General features: G+C 42.7%; 1 protein-coding gene across 1 annotated transcript in view; it reads left to right on the top strand.

Moving 5' to 3' along the window:
- The window catches only part of myo15aa (myosin XVAa), a 39,131-nt gene that overhangs the window by 17,504 nt on the left and 4,307 nt on the right, over nucleotides 1–17,320 (top strand). The window contains 31 exon segments of the mRNA XM_020597807.1: nucleotides 3,264–3,352; nucleotides 3,613–3,757; nucleotides 4,169–4,292; nucleotides 4,732–4,827; nucleotides 5,042–5,277; nucleotides 5,547–5,737; nucleotides 6,639–6,711; nucleotides 7,002–7,193; nucleotides 7,301–7,419; nucleotides 7,609–7,703; nucleotides 8,496–8,631; nucleotides 10,494–10,558; nucleotides 11,025–11,156; nucleotides 11,298–11,358; nucleotides 11,671–11,812; nucleotides 11,905–11,998; nucleotides 12,078–12,198; nucleotides 12,349–12,464; nucleotides 12,695–12,754; nucleotides 12,966–13,041; nucleotides 13,357–13,472; nucleotides 13,556–13,674; nucleotides 14,000–14,141; nucleotides 14,995–15,106; nucleotides 15,236–15,310; nucleotides 15,647–15,849; nucleotides 16,083–16,210; nucleotides 16,388–16,451; nucleotides 16,581–16,653; nucleotides 16,838–16,911; nucleotides 17,129–17,211. Coding sequence (XP_020453463.1) covers nucleotides 3,264–3,352; nucleotides 3,613–3,757; nucleotides 4,169–4,292; nucleotides 4,732–4,827; nucleotides 5,042–5,277; nucleotides 5,547–5,737; nucleotides 6,639–6,711; nucleotides 7,002–7,193; nucleotides 7,301–7,419; nucleotides 7,609–7,703; nucleotides 8,496–8,631; nucleotides 10,494–10,558; nucleotides 11,025–11,156; nucleotides 11,298–11,358; nucleotides 11,671–11,812; nucleotides 11,905–11,998; nucleotides 12,078–12,198; nucleotides 12,349–12,464; nucleotides 12,695–12,754; nucleotides 12,966–13,041; nucleotides 13,357–13,472; nucleotides 13,556–13,674; nucleotides 14,000–14,141; nucleotides 14,995–15,106; nucleotides 15,236–15,310; nucleotides 15,647–15,849; nucleotides 16,083–16,210; nucleotides 16,388–16,451; nucleotides 16,581–16,653; nucleotides 16,838–16,911; nucleotides 17,129–17,211 — 3,552 coding nt within the window.

The following is a 17,320-nucleotide window of genomic DNA, read 5'->3' as shown; positions in this document are numbered from 1 at the left end:
AGAGTAGGAGGGGAGGGGAAAGAAACTCAGAGCATCATGGGGCCCCCAGCAGCCTAGGCCTATAGCAGCATAACTAAGGGAGGGCTCAGGGTCACCTGATCCAGCCCTAACTATAAGCTTTATCAAAAAGGAACGTCTTAAGTCTAATCTTAAAGGTAGAGAGGGTGTCCGCCTCCCGAACTGAGACTGGGAGTTGGTTCCATAGGAGAGGAGCTTGATAGCTAAAGGCTCTGCCTCCCATTCTGCTTCTGTGGACTCTAGGAACCACAAGTAAACCTGCACTCTGAGAGCGAAGTGCTCTGTTAGGATGATAAGGCTCTACGAGGTCTTTAAGATACGATGGAGCCTTGTCATTAAGGGCTTTGTATGTTAGGAGAAGGATTTTAAATTCTATTCTGAATTTTACAGGGAGCCAGTGGAGAGAAGCTAATATGGGAGAGATATGATCTCTCTTGCTAGTTCCTGTCAGTACTCTGGCTGCAGCATTTTGGATTAACTGGAGGCTTTTTAGGGAATTATTGGGACATCCTGATAGTAAAGAGTTACAGTAGTCCAGCCTGGAAGTAACAAATGCATGGACCAGTTTTTCAGCATCACTTTGAGACAGGATGCTCCTGATTTTTGCAATATTGCGCAGGTGAAAGAAGGCAGATCTAGAGACTTGGTTTATGTGTGATTTAAAGGACATATTCTGATCAAAGATGACTCCAAGGTTCCTCACAGTAGTACTGGAGGCAAGAGCTATGTCATCTAAAGTAACTATATGATTAGACAGCAGATTTCTAAGGTTTTCAGGCCCAAGCACAATAACTTCAGTTTTGTCAGAGTTTAGAAGTAAGAAGTTGCAGGTCATCCAGGCCTTTATGTCTTTAAGACATGCTTGAAGTTTGACCAGCTGACCTGATTCATTTGGCTTCATAGATAAATATAACTGAGTATCATCTGCATAGCAATGGAAATTTATGTTGTGCTTCCTGATAATATTGCCTAAAGGGAGCATGTATAAAGTGAAGAGAATTGGACCTAACACAGAGCCCTGTGGAACGCCGTGACTAACTTCAGTTTGTGTGGAACATTCGTCATTAACATGAACAAATTGAAATCTTTCTGATAAATAAGATTTGAACCAACTTAGCGCAGTTCCTTTAATCCCAATAACATGTTCAAGTCTCTGCAGTAAGATGCTGTGATCAATGGTGTCAAAAGCAGCACTGAGATCTAAGAGGACAAGTATGGAGACAAGTCCTTTGTCCGAGGCTAGGAGAAGATCATTGGTGACTTTCACCAATGCGGTTTCTGTACTATGATGGACTCTAAATCCTGACTGAAAATCCTCAAACAAATCATTCTTGTGCAAGTGGTCACATAACTGCTTTGCAACAGCTTTTTCAAGGGTTTTGGAAATAAATGGGAGATTGGATATTGGTCTATAATTAGCTAGGACACCTGGGTCAAGAGTAGGCTTTTTGAGTAGAGGTTTAATTACTGCAGGTTTAAAAGCCTGTGGAACATAACCTGTTAATAGAGAGAGGTTAATCAGATCTAGTATGGATGTGTTGATTAGGGGAAAGATGTCTTTGAGCAGCCTGGTCGGGATGGGGTCCAGGAGCCATGTTGATGATTTAGATGAAGCAATTGTTGAGGTCAACTCAGAGAGATCTATAGGGGAGAAGTAGTCCAAGTATAAATGAGGTCTTACAGATGTTTCTAAAGCCATTGTAGTAGATGGCACATCTGCGAGAGCTGTGGGAGTGGTCCGACCAATTTTTTCTCTAATAGTTGTGATTTTATTTGTAAAGAAGCTCATGAAGTCATTGCTGCTGAGATCTAAGGGAATGTTAAGCTCAACAGCACTGTGGCTCTTTGTCAGCCTGGCTACAGTGCTGAAAAGAAACCTGGGGTTGTTCTTATTTTCCTCAATCAGTGATGAATAAAATGTGGTTCTGGCACTATGAAGGACTTTCGTATATGTTATTAAACTCTTCTGTTATGTTATGAAAAACTCTGCTGACTTAGTGGAGCGCCACCTCCTTTTCATTATTCGTGATGCCTGATTTAGGGAGTGGAGCTGCGAGGTGTACCACGGGGCTAGCCTCCTCTGTTTCACTGCCTTCTTTTTCAGAGGGGCAATGGTATCAAGTGTATTACGCAGGAAGGCTGCAGTACTATCAACAAGATTATCGACTTGTGTGGGAGTAAAGTTAAGGTGGCCTCCTTCCACTGTGTTGGCAAACGGCACTGAAGTAGATAAAGATGGAATTATTTCCTTAAACTTGGTAACAGCATTGCCAGATAGACATCTGCTGTAGTGGAATTGTTTCCCACATAGAGTATAATCCATTAATGGAAATTCAAAAGATATTAGAAAATGGTTAGACAGAAGAGGGTTATGGGGAAAAACTATTAAGTGTTCAGTTTCGATGCCATATGTCAGAACAAGATCAAGAGTGTGATTAAAACAGTGAGTGGGTTTATTTACAGTTTGAGAGAAGCCAACTGAGTCTAATAATGAACAGAATGCATTGTTGAGGCTGTCATTGTCAGCATCTACATGAATATTAAAGTCGCCTACTATGATTATTTTATCTGTACTAAGCACTAAATCAGACAGAAAGTCTGAGAATTCACTTAAACACTCTGACTAAGGCGCAGGTGGACGGTATACAATAACAAATAGAACAGGCTGTGGAAAAAGAAAATAGCAGAAAAAGAAAGCAGTAGCAACACTCCCTCAGGGTATTCCATGTTCCGCGCCAACTGCGATCACACTGACACACCCACCTGTTACCCCTCTTATACTCTCCCGTACTGGTTCCTCCCCAAACCCCACATTGGACAGAACAGTGCAGGTATTTCACAGAAACAATGCTAACCAATACATGCACAGCTTTCAACAACAGTGTCAAACCCATTTGCACACAACAAAACACATGAACATCGGCGGACGGTCAGGGTCGCCACAATACCTTTAAAACACTCTGCAGTGTTCAAAAGGCAATGATCCAAACAAAACAAATACACTATAACTGTATATGCAAACTTGTTATGCAAATTACCCTTGTAAAAACATTATTTTCAAAATAAAAAATACCTAGAAAGCCACTGAACCAGAGCGTGAACAGTAAAAAAATCATGTATCAAAGTACTGCAGTTGTAGGTTACCTCCAAAATGTGTCTTTTTTTGTATTTGTAACAAACCTTTCAGCACATCCCATCTGGAACCAGACATATATTAATGGTGCTTTTCCCACCGTGTGCTCCAGGAGGCGCTACATGAAAATGAGGGAGAATCTGGTCCGGTTCCGCTCGCTCATCCACATGTATGTCAACCGCAAGCAATACGTCAAGGTACATGTTATAGTTCTCATCTCTAGTTAAGGGGAAAGCCAACCCGATCATAACTACATACTCATTCATGCACTTACTGTCAAAGACAATTTGTAAATAGATTTGAATATAGGACAAACTTAGATTTGGTCCAATTAATGTTCAGTTTGTGATTTTGGTGATCTGCTTGCAGATGAAGTTTGCAGCCCGGAGGAAAGCTGAGGAGGAGAGGGGGAGGAGAGAGATGGTAATCCTAAAATGCTCTATACAGAACTTTGTTCATACAAATAATGTGGCAGATCATTTGAGACTCACTTGTACATTAAGAACAGTAACTCTTGCAGGAGCTGACCAAGAGGGAGGTGGTGAATGTCACACACTTAGTGATCCCTGCAGAGCTGGGTGCTTTGTTGCAGACAGCAGGACGTGAGTAGATGTCCTCCTGTCTGTTCATCACATGGTGTGCATGGGTGTTATTCAAAAGCCAGATGGGTGAGAGCACTCTCACCTCATCAGCACAGACAGAAATGATTTAAATAGCCCTGACAGAGTGGGGCAGGAGTGACATCAGTAAATAAATATGCCATTAAACTTGCTTTGATTTTGAAACAACTTTTTGTTTTTATATCCTGTCTAGTCAGTTTCAACAGCAATAATAGAGTAGCATATCTCTTCAATAACCTACATAGAGTATAGCTCTCTGGAGTAACACAATCGCTAAATACGACTCCAAATTGCATCAAACTAAGTTGTGTAATGAATGATTTGATTAATAAAATGCTCCAGTGTGTGTGCTTGTTCACTTGTTGCTCACCCTTCTTTGTCTCCCTCCAGTCAAGAGGGAGTTGCACTCAGACTGCTTGGCTCTGCTTCAGGCTCCTCATATCCAGGAAGAGGCCCAACTCACTCTGCCCCTGGACATCAACAACTACCCATTCTACCGCTATGTACAGATCTACTTCAGGGTCAGATGTGTACATTTGTATACTTACAATATTGCAGTAGTCCGCTTCAGGACTGCAGAAGGGCTTCAGACAGCATGCTGGGTGTTCTTTTATGCTACCATTTCAGAAGTCGCGTGTAGGTGTTCTTCAGATTTGTTCTCATAAACCTACCCTCTCCAACTGCTACATAACCACTAATGGAGAGTTACTACGGGGAAACAAATCATTTTTATCCTACCGGAGTGGAGCCAATGAATTAAGACATGTAAAGACAACACTGGCTCTTGATATTTTATTTTCAGTTAGCTGTTTGGATTATTTTCCTCATCATGACCAATAATATGACTTGTCTTGACAAGCAGTGAGGGAGGACTGTTCTTCTGTATTCACTCTGTGTTTGCACCCTGAAGTGGATTTATTTTTGATTTTGGTGTGCTTCCATCATTTTTTATCACTGTAGGAACCAAAGTTTGGGATGTTGATGGCCCCTCTGGAGTCACCTCTGACCCGCATAGACGAGGACCTGAGAGGGGAGGCTCTGGAGCTCTTCATCATGGTTCGCTGCCCTCTTTTATAGACCCTTTTCTTAAGGCTTCATTTCCCCATGGATCTGGAACTGCTAGACTTTACGATGACATTGTTTAATACATTCGCACACTGCCATACTTGTTTAGGCAGGAGTTCACACACACTCAACATCACACAACATGCTCTGAGTTAGTAAAAGATCACACACATGTGATCACATGCCTATAATTTGCTTTCCCCAGGTGTTACGATTCATGGGAGACCCTCACTTGAACGGGGCGCAGGAAAACATGTTTGGGAATTACATCATCCAAAGGGGTCTGATGTCTCCTGCGTTAAGGGATGAGATCCTGGCTCAGGTTGTCAACCAGGTGTGGAGGAACCGGAACCCTGACAACGCTGAGAGAGGCTGGCTGCTGCTTCTGGCGTGTGTCTGCAGCTTTGCCCCATCGCCTGAGATGGACAAATATCTACTGAAGTAAAAAATACTTTCTTATATAGATGTGTGGAGAAATCATACTAAGGAAATATTTGTAGTAATTTTTATGTGATGATGAAAATTCATTTTAAAAAGAACAAATCAGATTTTTTCTTAGCTTACTTTTTATACCTCAAGTATGAAAATAAGTCAAAATACATTACAGCACTGTAACTCCAGTAATACCTGGTTACAGCTGTGAAGATACCGTCACTAACTTTAATACACAACGTTTGTTCTTCCAATAAAAATAATTTGTCCGTTCCCAGGTTCGTGTCAGACCACACCCCTGCTGGTTGCCAGGCGTTGCTGCAACACAGGCTCATACAAGCCAATCAGAAGACAGAACTAGGCACAGGATCCGCCCCCGAGGCTGCACGGACCTATCCGCTGTCACTGCTGGAGTGGACGGCCAATAGGAAGAAGGCTAACATGGTGTTGCACGTGCACTGTTTTGATGGTGAGATGCAGCTGTCTGTATTGGGATGCCTGGGGTATAAAGCCAGATTACTGTAAACAAACTACACAAACACACAATATTCACAGCTTTTTATTCTTCCTTTTACAATCAGTTGTAAACATATCAGTTTATCAAAGTGTCATATGAGCACTGGGAAAAGGTTTTGAGGTATCTTTCTTAATTTCATACTTTGACTTCACTATGTTTTAAAGGCAAATATTGTACTTTTTACTCCACTACATTTATTTTATAACTTTAGTTATTTTTCAGAATCAAATTAATATAAAAAATACAGTATAATTACACTATAAGACCTCACTGATCTCTGGTGGAAAATTCACAAGCTACCCAGTAGTAATTCAGATTAAATGCATCTAAGTGAGTTAAAACTGGCTCCCTGTTCACCAGCTTCACATTAAATGTGATGTACACAATAAGGCATCAGTAATTATAATACAATAATATGATGCATAGGAATGTGAATTGTGCCATTCTGCATAATGAGCACTTTTAGTATTTTAAGTATGTTTTGATGCCAATACTTTTGTACTTTTACTTAAGTAATGTTTTGAATGCAGGACTTTTACTTGTAACAGTGTATTTTATACTGTTGTTTTGCTACTTTTACTTAAGTAAAGGATCTGAGTACTTCCTCCACCATTGGTGGCAGGGACTATTGGCATCACCTTTCCTGAGTGGGATCAGTTACAGCCTGTGATCATTGATTATTCATTGCTGGTCAGGCTCATGTGATGGGACTTCAGGGCTCTTGGTCTTTGAATTGTGCAGTTTATTACATGTTGCTTTTTAACACGGAACAAATTGGAGTGATTTTAAAACCTGAATTAAAAGAAACAGAAGATATTGTTTGGTTTTCTTACTCATTCATTTCTCTGTATAGGAGGGTCTTTCCTGTGTCCAGTTCACTCCTGGACCAGCGGAGAGGATTTAGCAGGGCACATTCTGCGCCACAGGTGCTCACGTTATACACTCACCCCTTCTCATTATGTTCATTTAGGGATGTTCACTTGTTTTTTTGTGCATAGTGGCATGTCGCCTTTATAAATTCAATGTGAATAATCTCTTGAACCATGGACCATTCTATATATTTTTATTTGTCCTGCTGTACCTTACATGTTTGTTGTAATTGTGAACCTGATTCCAAGTTTTACCTTAAAACATCTCAATATATGATATTGTACAGAGTGCTGTGAGTGCAGCATTAACAGGTACATGCAGGTATTTGAATGATGTGGTCTTGCAGGGGAGTGTCTGACTGGTGGAAGGGGAGTTCAGTTCTGATGAAGGAGCACGGCCAGTGGGTGGAGTTAGCGGGTCACGACTATGTGATGGACCTGATTGCAGACCTGGAGCTTCCACCTGAATTCCCGAAGCAGAAGAGTTACTTTATCATCAGTGCTGATGACCCAGCTAAAGTCAGAGCTAATGCCAGCCTGTCAGTAACACAAGATACATACAAATATATGCATGTACAAACACTTGAAATGTTTATATTACATAAAGAAATGAATTCATCTTTTATTAATTTAAGTCTCCTCTCAGTGCTTTGTTTGGCAGTGGCTTCGACTCAGATGAGGAGCTTGCTCCGTCCTTTCCTCTCAGCAGCAGCAGCAGCAGACCAGCCTACAGTCTGCCTGACTCAGATGGTTACTACAGCCACGGTACGCACACAAATATATCCAAAACATTACTGCTGTATACAAACATATACAGCAGTAGCAAGTGTGTGGACACAGTTATCTATGGACAAAGACAGATATGGTCCATGGTGTAACACCTGTTACTAAAAGCACTGGTTGTAAAGTGTTAGCTGTATGTTTAAAGCCTCTTTGCTGCCTGTCTCTGTCCAGTAGAGTCGGACACGTTCAGCGACAGTCAGACACAGAGAGGAATGGACCGCTACCTGGACAGTCTGTTTGACCCTGTGCTGTCAGACAGCAGCGTAGTGAGTACTGATCCTGATCTACAGTGAACTACACATCCTAGTCGCTTCCTGTCTGTTTTGGAAATATGTTAGTGCTGAAAGGACTCGTTCATTAATTAGTTTAGTCAGATTAATAGTCAAGTGCACTGCAAAGCAGCTCTAGGAAACAAAAGTTGTCATGTCATGCTCCCCCTTCACCTGATCTGCCATCTGAGTGTGAATGGGAGGGGAGCGCTGATGGATGGATGGAGCATGTGATCCACTGCCTCTGTTTGTGTATGAATAGAGCAGACAGGAGAGATGATTAGGTTTCGGAGCGACCTACCGTATTTGACTGTAACAGCAGGCAGCAGACATGCTTATTATTGTGGGTTTACTGTCCTGTCAACAATTTCACACTTGGTTTATTGGTGTGGTGAGAAAAGGCAAAAGGCTCCTAAACAGGGACAAAGTGTAGGTGTACTTGGGAGTACTCAAAGACTGTGTCAAACTATATAAATATCCATATCTAGTGGGAAAATGTCCTTGAGCCCTCTTGTGTGTGTGTGTGTGTGTGTGCCTGCACTGGAGCTTCTCCTTCAGTGTGTACGGTACTTCCTGGGGCATATTCAGTTCCTACTCCCTGAGTCAGACAGGGTCTGAATCAACCAATACAATAAATTCACTTCATGTCATTTATGTAGCTTCTCTCTCTCTCCAACACAAAAACATCTTGTCCTACTCTTCATGTCGCCCCATTGTTTCATCATTGACATTCATCCCTGTCGCTCTGCTGAGACTCTGTCCTGTTACCTGCTTCTCTCTGCCCGCCAGGACATGGAAAAGACTGGACGTGTGTCGGCAAGGATAAAAGGAGGCGGAGGTATAGGTATGACAGGAGGAGGAAGAGGAGAGGGGGAGAGTCAGGCGGCCCCCAGCCGGCCTTATCCACCAGGGATACATCCTGGAGGTAAAACGTGCATCTTGTGTTTGTGCAGATTGCCCATTAGTGTTTCTTTGGATTAATATTTTTGTCTTCTATTTTTCTGTTGTCTGTGTTCACCCGCCTGTTGTTACACACTCAGCTGTTTACTCTCTCATCTTTCATTTTAGTTTTTTACTCAGTTTTTTATTTCCGGCATTTCTTTTGTCCCATAACTCATCAATTTCTCTAACCCGTCATCTCTGCACTGATATCAGTAATTGGGTCCCAAATGCTTATCATGGATGGTTTTGTCCAGGTCCTCACTTCAGGGTTTCCCCTGGCCAAGTTTGAAATACTTTAGGTTTTAAACCTTCACCTCTAAACATTAGACTGAAGGGTTCATGTGTACAGTACGCTAACTTTTATCTGTCACTTTGAGGCTGTAATGAGCAGCCCGACCTCATGGATAATGCATAGACAGTTATTCACCGTAACCACAGGCCACACAGTTCCTCCCCATCTATAGGCACCTGTCACTCTCTCTATACACATGCTCTTCTTTCTTGCAGACACACTCATGCTGTCATTTTGTTTGCTCTCTTAATTTTGTCACTGCTATGCACCTGAACAAAAGGCCCATAGGGAAACCTTTATGTGTCATTGTCCAAACAATCACAGTTTTTTTTTCCTTCACCATGGTTTGGGGAAATACGTAGTACATGATTTTAGGTTTGTGAATGTCCAGTTTGTCAGGTTTCATTTACCGTATTTACAGTATCATTTACCACTGGCAGTTTGTTGAACCCTTAATTACTATTCTGTCTGATGGACAGCAGAGAAAGCAGCAGCAGTGATAGTGACAGAAGCAAATAAGGACAAAGAGAATGACAGCCAATGGCCATGGAGGATATGTGAACCCAGACTGTGCTCCTGACGTTTATTTCTAAACAGAGGCTATGCTCCAAAACTTTGCAATCCACATAGCCTTGTATTAAAAGCATTGTTGTCCACACCACTCAACCCAATGTCACTGTTTTGTGCTGATGTAATGATAGGGGTTTGGAGTTTCTGAGTGCCAGTAGTGCTGCAGGGCTGAGTTTTTAAGGCAGGGCAGCTTTGTAAAGCACATCCCAAACACAGGGGCTGTTCAAAATGTCTGGATTGAACACTTCTGAAAACAACGTACAGCTGAAATGTATTTAAAACCACCTTTGCGAATGTTTTATGAGGAAGGAAATGCACACTTTAAATAACCCTGTTCCCTGCCCGCTGCTCCTCAAGCTGTGCCAGTGCTTCCAGTAGCAGGAGGAATGATGCCACCCATCCCAGCCATGCCAATCCCCTCCCATCACCACCACTATGAACAACACCAACAACAGCAAGAGCAGCAGCAACGGTACCACCATTACAACCAACCCCAACACCTCCACCGTCAGCAGACTCCTCCTACCCGTACTGTGGCCACAAGCATAGCACCCACCCTGTCATCCACTTGTGCACCTCCTGCTGCCCCCTCCTCTGATATAAATGCAGATGTAGCTTCCCACATCAGCGGTGTCTACAGTCTGCCGGGGGTGTCCTCGCACCCAGCCACACCTGTAGTCCCAGGCCTGCCTGTGATGACAGGTGTGCTAGGTACAATCAATGGGTGCGTGTTCGGTTTTCCAGCATGTTTGGCCTAAAGCGTGTGAGCATGGTGGCGTTCCAGTAAAAGCCATAACTTGTGTCATTTTGTTAGAGGTTGTTGTATTTGAGTGTGAGGCTGCAAAGTTTCCCTGTGTGGTTTGTTTGAAGTGAAGGAGCTCACTGAGTGTCTTGCTGTGGACTCTGTATTCTTCTTCTGTTCTTCTACAACAAAACCATTATGACCACATGGTATCTGTGTTTATATGTTTATACTTTGCCAGGATCGGAGCAGGCAATGCTGACTCAACAGCAACAGACCATTATCAACCAGCAAGCTATCATTCTGGTTTGTCACATACCCTTTATCTAACCAACAACTGTTTCATGAAAACACTGTGAATAAGTTACATTAAAAGCAGGGCTGGTGACTCTAGAAAAACAGCAAGAGGAAGCTCGATTTTGAAAGTATACAAACGAAGAAATCCTACCCTTTCATTCTGACTTCTCTCCAAAGTCACTCCTCCAAAACACAATGTGCACTGCAACGCACACTGTCTGACTACTACTTAAAATATATGGTATTGTTTTATTTTGACTTTCAGATGTTAAATCTCAAGTTACTGTAAACTGAGTTTCAGTCCCTGTTAATCCTTGCTTGCAACCTAGTAGCCAAACACCCCTAAGTAATGCTAATGCATCTTTTATATTAATGCACTGTAGATTCTTAATCTGAAGACTATACTGTGCAGTAACATGTTGGAGTCCTGTTGGTGAGATATAGACATGTATATATAAATGCATGTGTGTCGCAGGCCCAGCAGATGACCATGCAAGCCATTGCAATCCAGCAGCAGATGCTGTCCTCCTTCCCCCCCATTGCCCCGGCTCCCCAGTCTCCACCCTCACAGCATCACACATACTCGCAGCAAGGCTCTCACAGCCCAGTGAGTAAATCCACCTGTACAGCACACTCAGTTATGTGATGCACGAATGCGTCCAGGTGTACCCGCCAGCATGTGAGCAAATCAGAAATACTGTCTTGCAATAAAGAAATAATCCAGCTATCACTTCCTGTTTTTGTGCAGACTAAAGAGGGAGAGGAGTCACGGTACAAGCCTGCCTCTGCTGCTGTTCAACGCAAAATGAGTACGCTTGCACTCACTGACACTTTTGTTGTCCTTAAACAGGAGAGGGGAAAACACTAATGCATTACATCACAGTGATTTGAGGTGGGAAAACCCATCAAATCAAAAAGTTGTACTAACCAATGGCAGCTGACACATTTCTGTTACAGAGACACCAGCTGTTGTTTGACACAAAATAGTTTTCCTTTAAAATAAAACTTAATGTTTTAACGAGTGCCTTGGTGTAGGGTTATAAGTATTTGACATCTGTGCTCTAGAATACTGTCTGCTGAAATTTATATAAAAAGAAAATCAAGAAAAAATTACATACCAGGTCCCACACGCGGCCCTCCTCCTGAGAACACGGTCCAGTCCAGTGTGACTAACACCGAGCGCATGGATCCCAGCCACGACATCAAGGACATCATCAAGCAGCACCAACCTGCCAGCACAATAACTTCCACTGGCACACAAAGGTATCACATGTGGTTTTCCAACTAATACGCCTGAGAGATTGACAATAGGCCCTTGATATTTTATCCGTTCTACTTATTTTCATGCGGTGTAGAAAAGGTGATGTCAAAATGTTTACGAAGAAGCCAAACCCTCATGATGAAGCTATGGAGATCCTTAAAGACCAGATTGCCAACCCACCACAGCCGGTACCCTGCCTTTCCTCCTGTCGCACACACATGCACGCACACAAACACACATAACATCTGACCTTGTTTTCTTCCTCAGACTCAGAGGAAGCCACAGTCCTTCAAACATCAAGAACAAGGAGGTATTAAAACTACCAAGACGACTAAGTCTCATGCTGCGGGGCCAGCTAGCTCCAACATAAGCCCCGCCCCTCCTCCAGGTGAACTTTTCACATACGCTGAACGTCCCCAGTAATAAACAGCAGAATGACTGAAAATGTTTTGGCTCATTTCACACATGCATGTGAACATTTATGGAAAGAATATGGTCAAAAACCCTTGTGAAAATGTGTGTGTGTGTGTGTGTCCAGTCTCAAGAGAGCTGCCAATCGAGGAGGAGATTATCCAGACTCAGCTCCATAGCAGAACCAGCGATGAATATTACACTTACTCCAACATCCCCTGGAAGCTCTACATGAGGAAAGAGGTGAATTTAATGAGCTCACACACACACACACACACACAAACATAAATAGACAAAAAGAAAACATCCAGTCATTGCCCAGAAATTTGACAATGCAACAAATTGTTCTCAGATACAATCAGGCACAGTAAACTGTAAACACGAGTATATCCTTCACAGATCATCTTCCACAAAACATTAAGCAGCATTACTCTTCATATTTACTTACATAAATATTTCCGTTGTGTATACAGGTTTTTTATCCTAAAGAGACCTTTAACAGTCCACTGATCCTGGACCTGCTCTTCAGGCAGGTTAGTTTTTCCCAAAACGTCTTTGTGATGACCTGGTTTATAATGTGCAGTTAAGCTGGTAATGCTTTATTGAAGCTAAAATGCTAAAAGCAGTGGTGTAAATAAATACTATACACCAGAAAGTACACTATGATATTGGCTTTTGCTTTATTGGTAATACTCCTTTATAGCAGGAACAGATGAATTGATTCATATTTCTGAATCTGCACAGGTTGTACATGATACCTTCTCTGAGGCCTGCATCCGTATCACCCAGGAGGAGAGGCACATGATGAAAGCTTATTTTGGTACAAGAAAACTAACAACCATCCCTGAAGAACTTTCTCTGCTCAGAGACCCAAGACACTTCTTACTTCACTTCTCTACATTAACGCTAAAGCCTTTTTCTAGTGGGACTGTGAAGCTAGATAAGTAGGGACTACTGAGTGGGCTACATTCAGACAAAACTGCCCAGCAGATTTAAGACAGCACAGGCTCATAGCCAATACAGGGCCCAATGATATGTCAGAACTTCATTTAACATCAGCACTGGGCTTCCATTAAAATGCTCCCTCAACTTTTAGCATAAAGAGTTTGATAACTTGCTTTGGTTTTTTTGACAGTGGAGAATAAGGTGGATCAGGTTTCAGGAACTCGTGATGATAATGTGAAGAAGAAAGTAGTCGTCATGGCCAGAGACTCGTGGGAGATCTACTTCTCCCGCCTCTTCCCAGCCTCCGTGAGTTCCTCTCTTTTTGAGTGTAGCATTTGTATTGCATTCAGTTTCATGTGTTGTTATGTTGCTGTGTGTACCTGATCCAGGGCAGTGTGGGGACCGGGGTGCAGGTGCTGTCTGTCTCTCACAAAGGCATCAAGCTGCTAAAGATGGTGAGGAGCAGCTCTACTGCTCCAGACTACTTCAGAGTGTTGAGGCCTTACAGGTAAAACTCACAGGCTGCGCAGAAACATGGGTGCACTGTGTGTGACATCATACATGGGTCCGCGTTAAGGTTTCATTGCTTCCATATTTAAAAAAAATGCAAAATGCACAAAAAACACACATTATGGGAGGTAAGATAAGCTATTAGTAGTTGTCTATATGCTGGTTTTGCTCACTTTTACTGCAGAGAAATGATCAATCAGGAGGCCTTACAGAACATTCTGCACCATTCTGCATCCAATGACCAAGACATTTGACCCGAGACCGCTCTCTTTTGCTGTGACATTAAAGTGACTTCCTGGTTTTACATATCTCTTCCTGTCCAGCTTCTCGGACATCTTGTTTGTGTCGATTCCATCGAAGAACATGCTGGAGTTCAACCTGACCAATGAGAAGCTGATCCTGTTCTCTGCCAAGGCTTCACAGGTCAAACACATGATCGACTACTTCCTCACAGAGCTTAAGAAGGTGAGAGGGTTTCTGTGTGTGTGTGTGTGTGTGTGTGTGTGTTTGTGCGTGACATAGACTCTGTATAAATATGGACCTCACGACTTCCCTTCACTATGCAAAAGTGAAGCCAAAACACTGTGAGTACAGCGGCTGCCATCTTGGCACCTTGTAACCAGATTCTGCGCAGCAGTGGCTGAGTAGTTGACTGATATATCAAATCACTAATCATCCATGCATTATCTATACCGCTTATCCTAACGAAGTTCGTGAGGGGGGTGGAGCTAATCCTGGCTGAGATTGGGCGAGAGGCGGGGTCCATCCTAGACAGGTCGCCAGTCAATCACAGGACTAACAATTACCAATCACTGCTGTCAAATCATCTGAAATATATCCCTTTTTATATTATCAAATTACTTATCAAAAACAAATGTATCAGAAAAAGTGACCACCTGTACACACATCAGTGTGATATCTACCAAAAATGACAAAGTCTTCTCCTCAGGTAAAAACATGTATTTTAATTGTGCTTTGAATTTTTAGTTTGGCTCGTGTTCCATCCGCTAACATGGAGGGGGTGGGGTTTATGACCTATACTGCAAGCAGCCACCAGGGGGTGATCGACTTGCTTTGGCTTCACTTCTGGGAGCTGTCACGTTGTCCATATACACATAGAGTCTCTGGTTTGGTTTACATGACATTCCTGTTCTGTTGTTTTACATACTGACACCAGCAAACATATGGGTTCAAACAGTAAACTATGCAGGCACAGAGGGATGTGATCATGATTCTTGGCTCATGTGTCCTCTCTCTGGCCGTCAGTCAGTCAGCATGCACAGTGTGTGTCAGTGTCAGCCTGTCTTGTCTGTGTCAGGACTCAGAGTATGTGGTGGCTGTGAGAAACTACATCACAGAGGACAGGACTGCGCTCAGCTTCCACAAAGGAGACATCATCAGACTTCAGCATATGGAAGGGCTGGAGGCCGGTGAGAGCCACAGAAACACACAGACAACTGGCACTGTGGCAGCACAGTTACTGCCTCTGTGAGCCACAAACAGAATGTCTCAGCATCATGCCTTTCACACCATGACTGTGCACGTGTGTATGTGTTCAGGCAAATATTACGGCTACATAGTGAGGAAGAAGGTCATGCTGCTGGAGGAGCTAAAGAGAGACACTCCTGAGTTTGGTAGGTTTGTCGGCGCTGTTGCTCTGCTCTGTGTGAGTCTGGGTGTGTGTTTGTTTGTGGTTTGATGATTTATTTTCTCCTAGTTGGTTTGAATCTGTTTTTGAAGTAGAGCCCTGCCTTCTGTTTTTATTTTTATTAATTTAACTCAGGCTTGAGGATTTGGTTAAAAGAAGAAAAGCATAAACACAATATTTTGAGTTTTTTAATATGACACATACTGTGTTACAGTGTTACCCTGGGCTTTTGCATGTGACAGTTTGGGCTTGTTTCTAACATTTGATGTGTTTCTCTGTTTGCATATCTGTACGTACTGCGACTTGCTGTGTGTGTTTACAGGTTGGCGGTTTGGGGCGGTGCATGGAAAGTCCGGAGTGTTTCCCAGGGAGTACAGCCATCCTGTGGCTGCTCCAGACTTTTTGGTGCTCCCTGCTGGGCGTGCGGAGCCTCGAGATAGACAAGGGCGAGTTGCCGCCTCCGCTACTGTTGCCGTAGCGATGGGCTCAGCTGTAGCTGCCCATGAGCTTGACCTCTCCACAGAGGTACAGATGTCAAGGAACTTGATTGCTACAGATAAACAGTAAAATGCCCAAATGAATCAGAATAAAGAGTTTAAAGCCAGCACAGGTTCTGCATGAATAATATCTTTACATTATGCTATCATCTGCTGTGTATGGATATATTAGGATGTTTTGGACTTGTACATATTTACATTTCTTTAAGTGACACTGTTGCTTAGCTTTTTATTCTGTGGGTGTATGTGTATGTTGACCAGGTGATAAATGAGATGTATGAGGACAGTCTGAGCGGCGAATTGGACGATCTGCCTCTCCAGGGCAGTCAGTACCACCACATGTCTGAGTTTGCCAAGAAATACTTCAGAGAGGCACAAAAGAACTGCAGGTCAGACACACACACACACACACACACACACACACACTGCCTAAACAATGTGAAACAAGATATCTCACATTAAAGGGCTAATGCTCAAGTTTGTTTCTCACAGTGATTAACTGTATTAGATGTTACATGTACAGTATACACACTTGAACTGCTGCCTGTGCTGTGCTGTGCCCACAGTGACCAGAAAACAAAAAAAGGGAAGGAGGGCAAGGATCCTGTTGACATGGTCAAATTTTCCAAGGTAAAACAAAAGAGTTAGCCTCTAAGCACAGCCTTGAAATGCATATATTTATATTCTTACACTGTATATGTTTACCTTAATTCTCATCTATACATGTGTCCTGTGCTTGTCACGTGTTTGTCTCTCCAGTCTCCGATTCAGGAGTCTCTGATCAACTACTCTGACAGCGGGATGAACAGAGTGGCTACTGACATCTTCTTAGGTGAGAGGAGAGTAAAAGAATGAGGGATAGATACAGATAAAGAAGTTGTTTTTGCCCCAGTTATTTTCATATCGCACTCAGATATAGCAAGTATGTGTTAGGAAGTATGTGTTTTAGTATCACAAAGTACCTTGAACTGCTTGTATGCAAAATGGTGCTTTACAAGTGTAATTTGTTTTTCTAGCTATAATGAAGTTCATGGGAGACTACCCACTGAAAGGCCAAACTGAACAGGAGCTGGTCACCACTATACTGAAGGTACGCACACAGTAATATACTAAGATGATAAAGAAGTAGACTGGCTTATACTTGATACATTTCAGTATAATTTAAAATAAATGTCTACAGTAAGCTTCCAATATCTGTGTTTGTTTCTGTAAGAATTAGTTGAATACAGCAATGAGAGATCCTGTGTGTATTTGTACATCTGTGGCACATGTTCCTTCATACATGTGCTCATAAATCAACCTTCTAGTTAAGTGGCGACCATAGCCTGATAAAGGATGAAGCCTACTGCCAGGTGATGAAGCAGGTCACTGCCAACACCAGCTCCAAACCGTAAGACCCTCCTGTATTTTCCATTAAATGCTGACTGGTATGGAGCAGTATGCCGCTACCTGTACAGCCCATGGGGAGGCTCTGTAGTTATGTGTGTGTATTCTGTGCA

Source organism: Monopterus albus, unplaced genomic scaffold (assembly GCF_001952655.1).
Source record: "Monopterus albus unplaced genomic scaffold, M_albus_1.0 scaffold35.1, whole genome shotgun sequence".
In the NCBI taxonomy this organism is placed as follows: domain Eukaryota; kingdom Metazoa; phylum Chordata; class Actinopteri; order Synbranchiformes; family Synbranchidae; genus Monopterus; species Monopterus albus.
The sequence above is the reverse complement of the archived record's forward strand: the minus strand, read 5'-3'. Positions and strand labels throughout refer to the sequence as shown.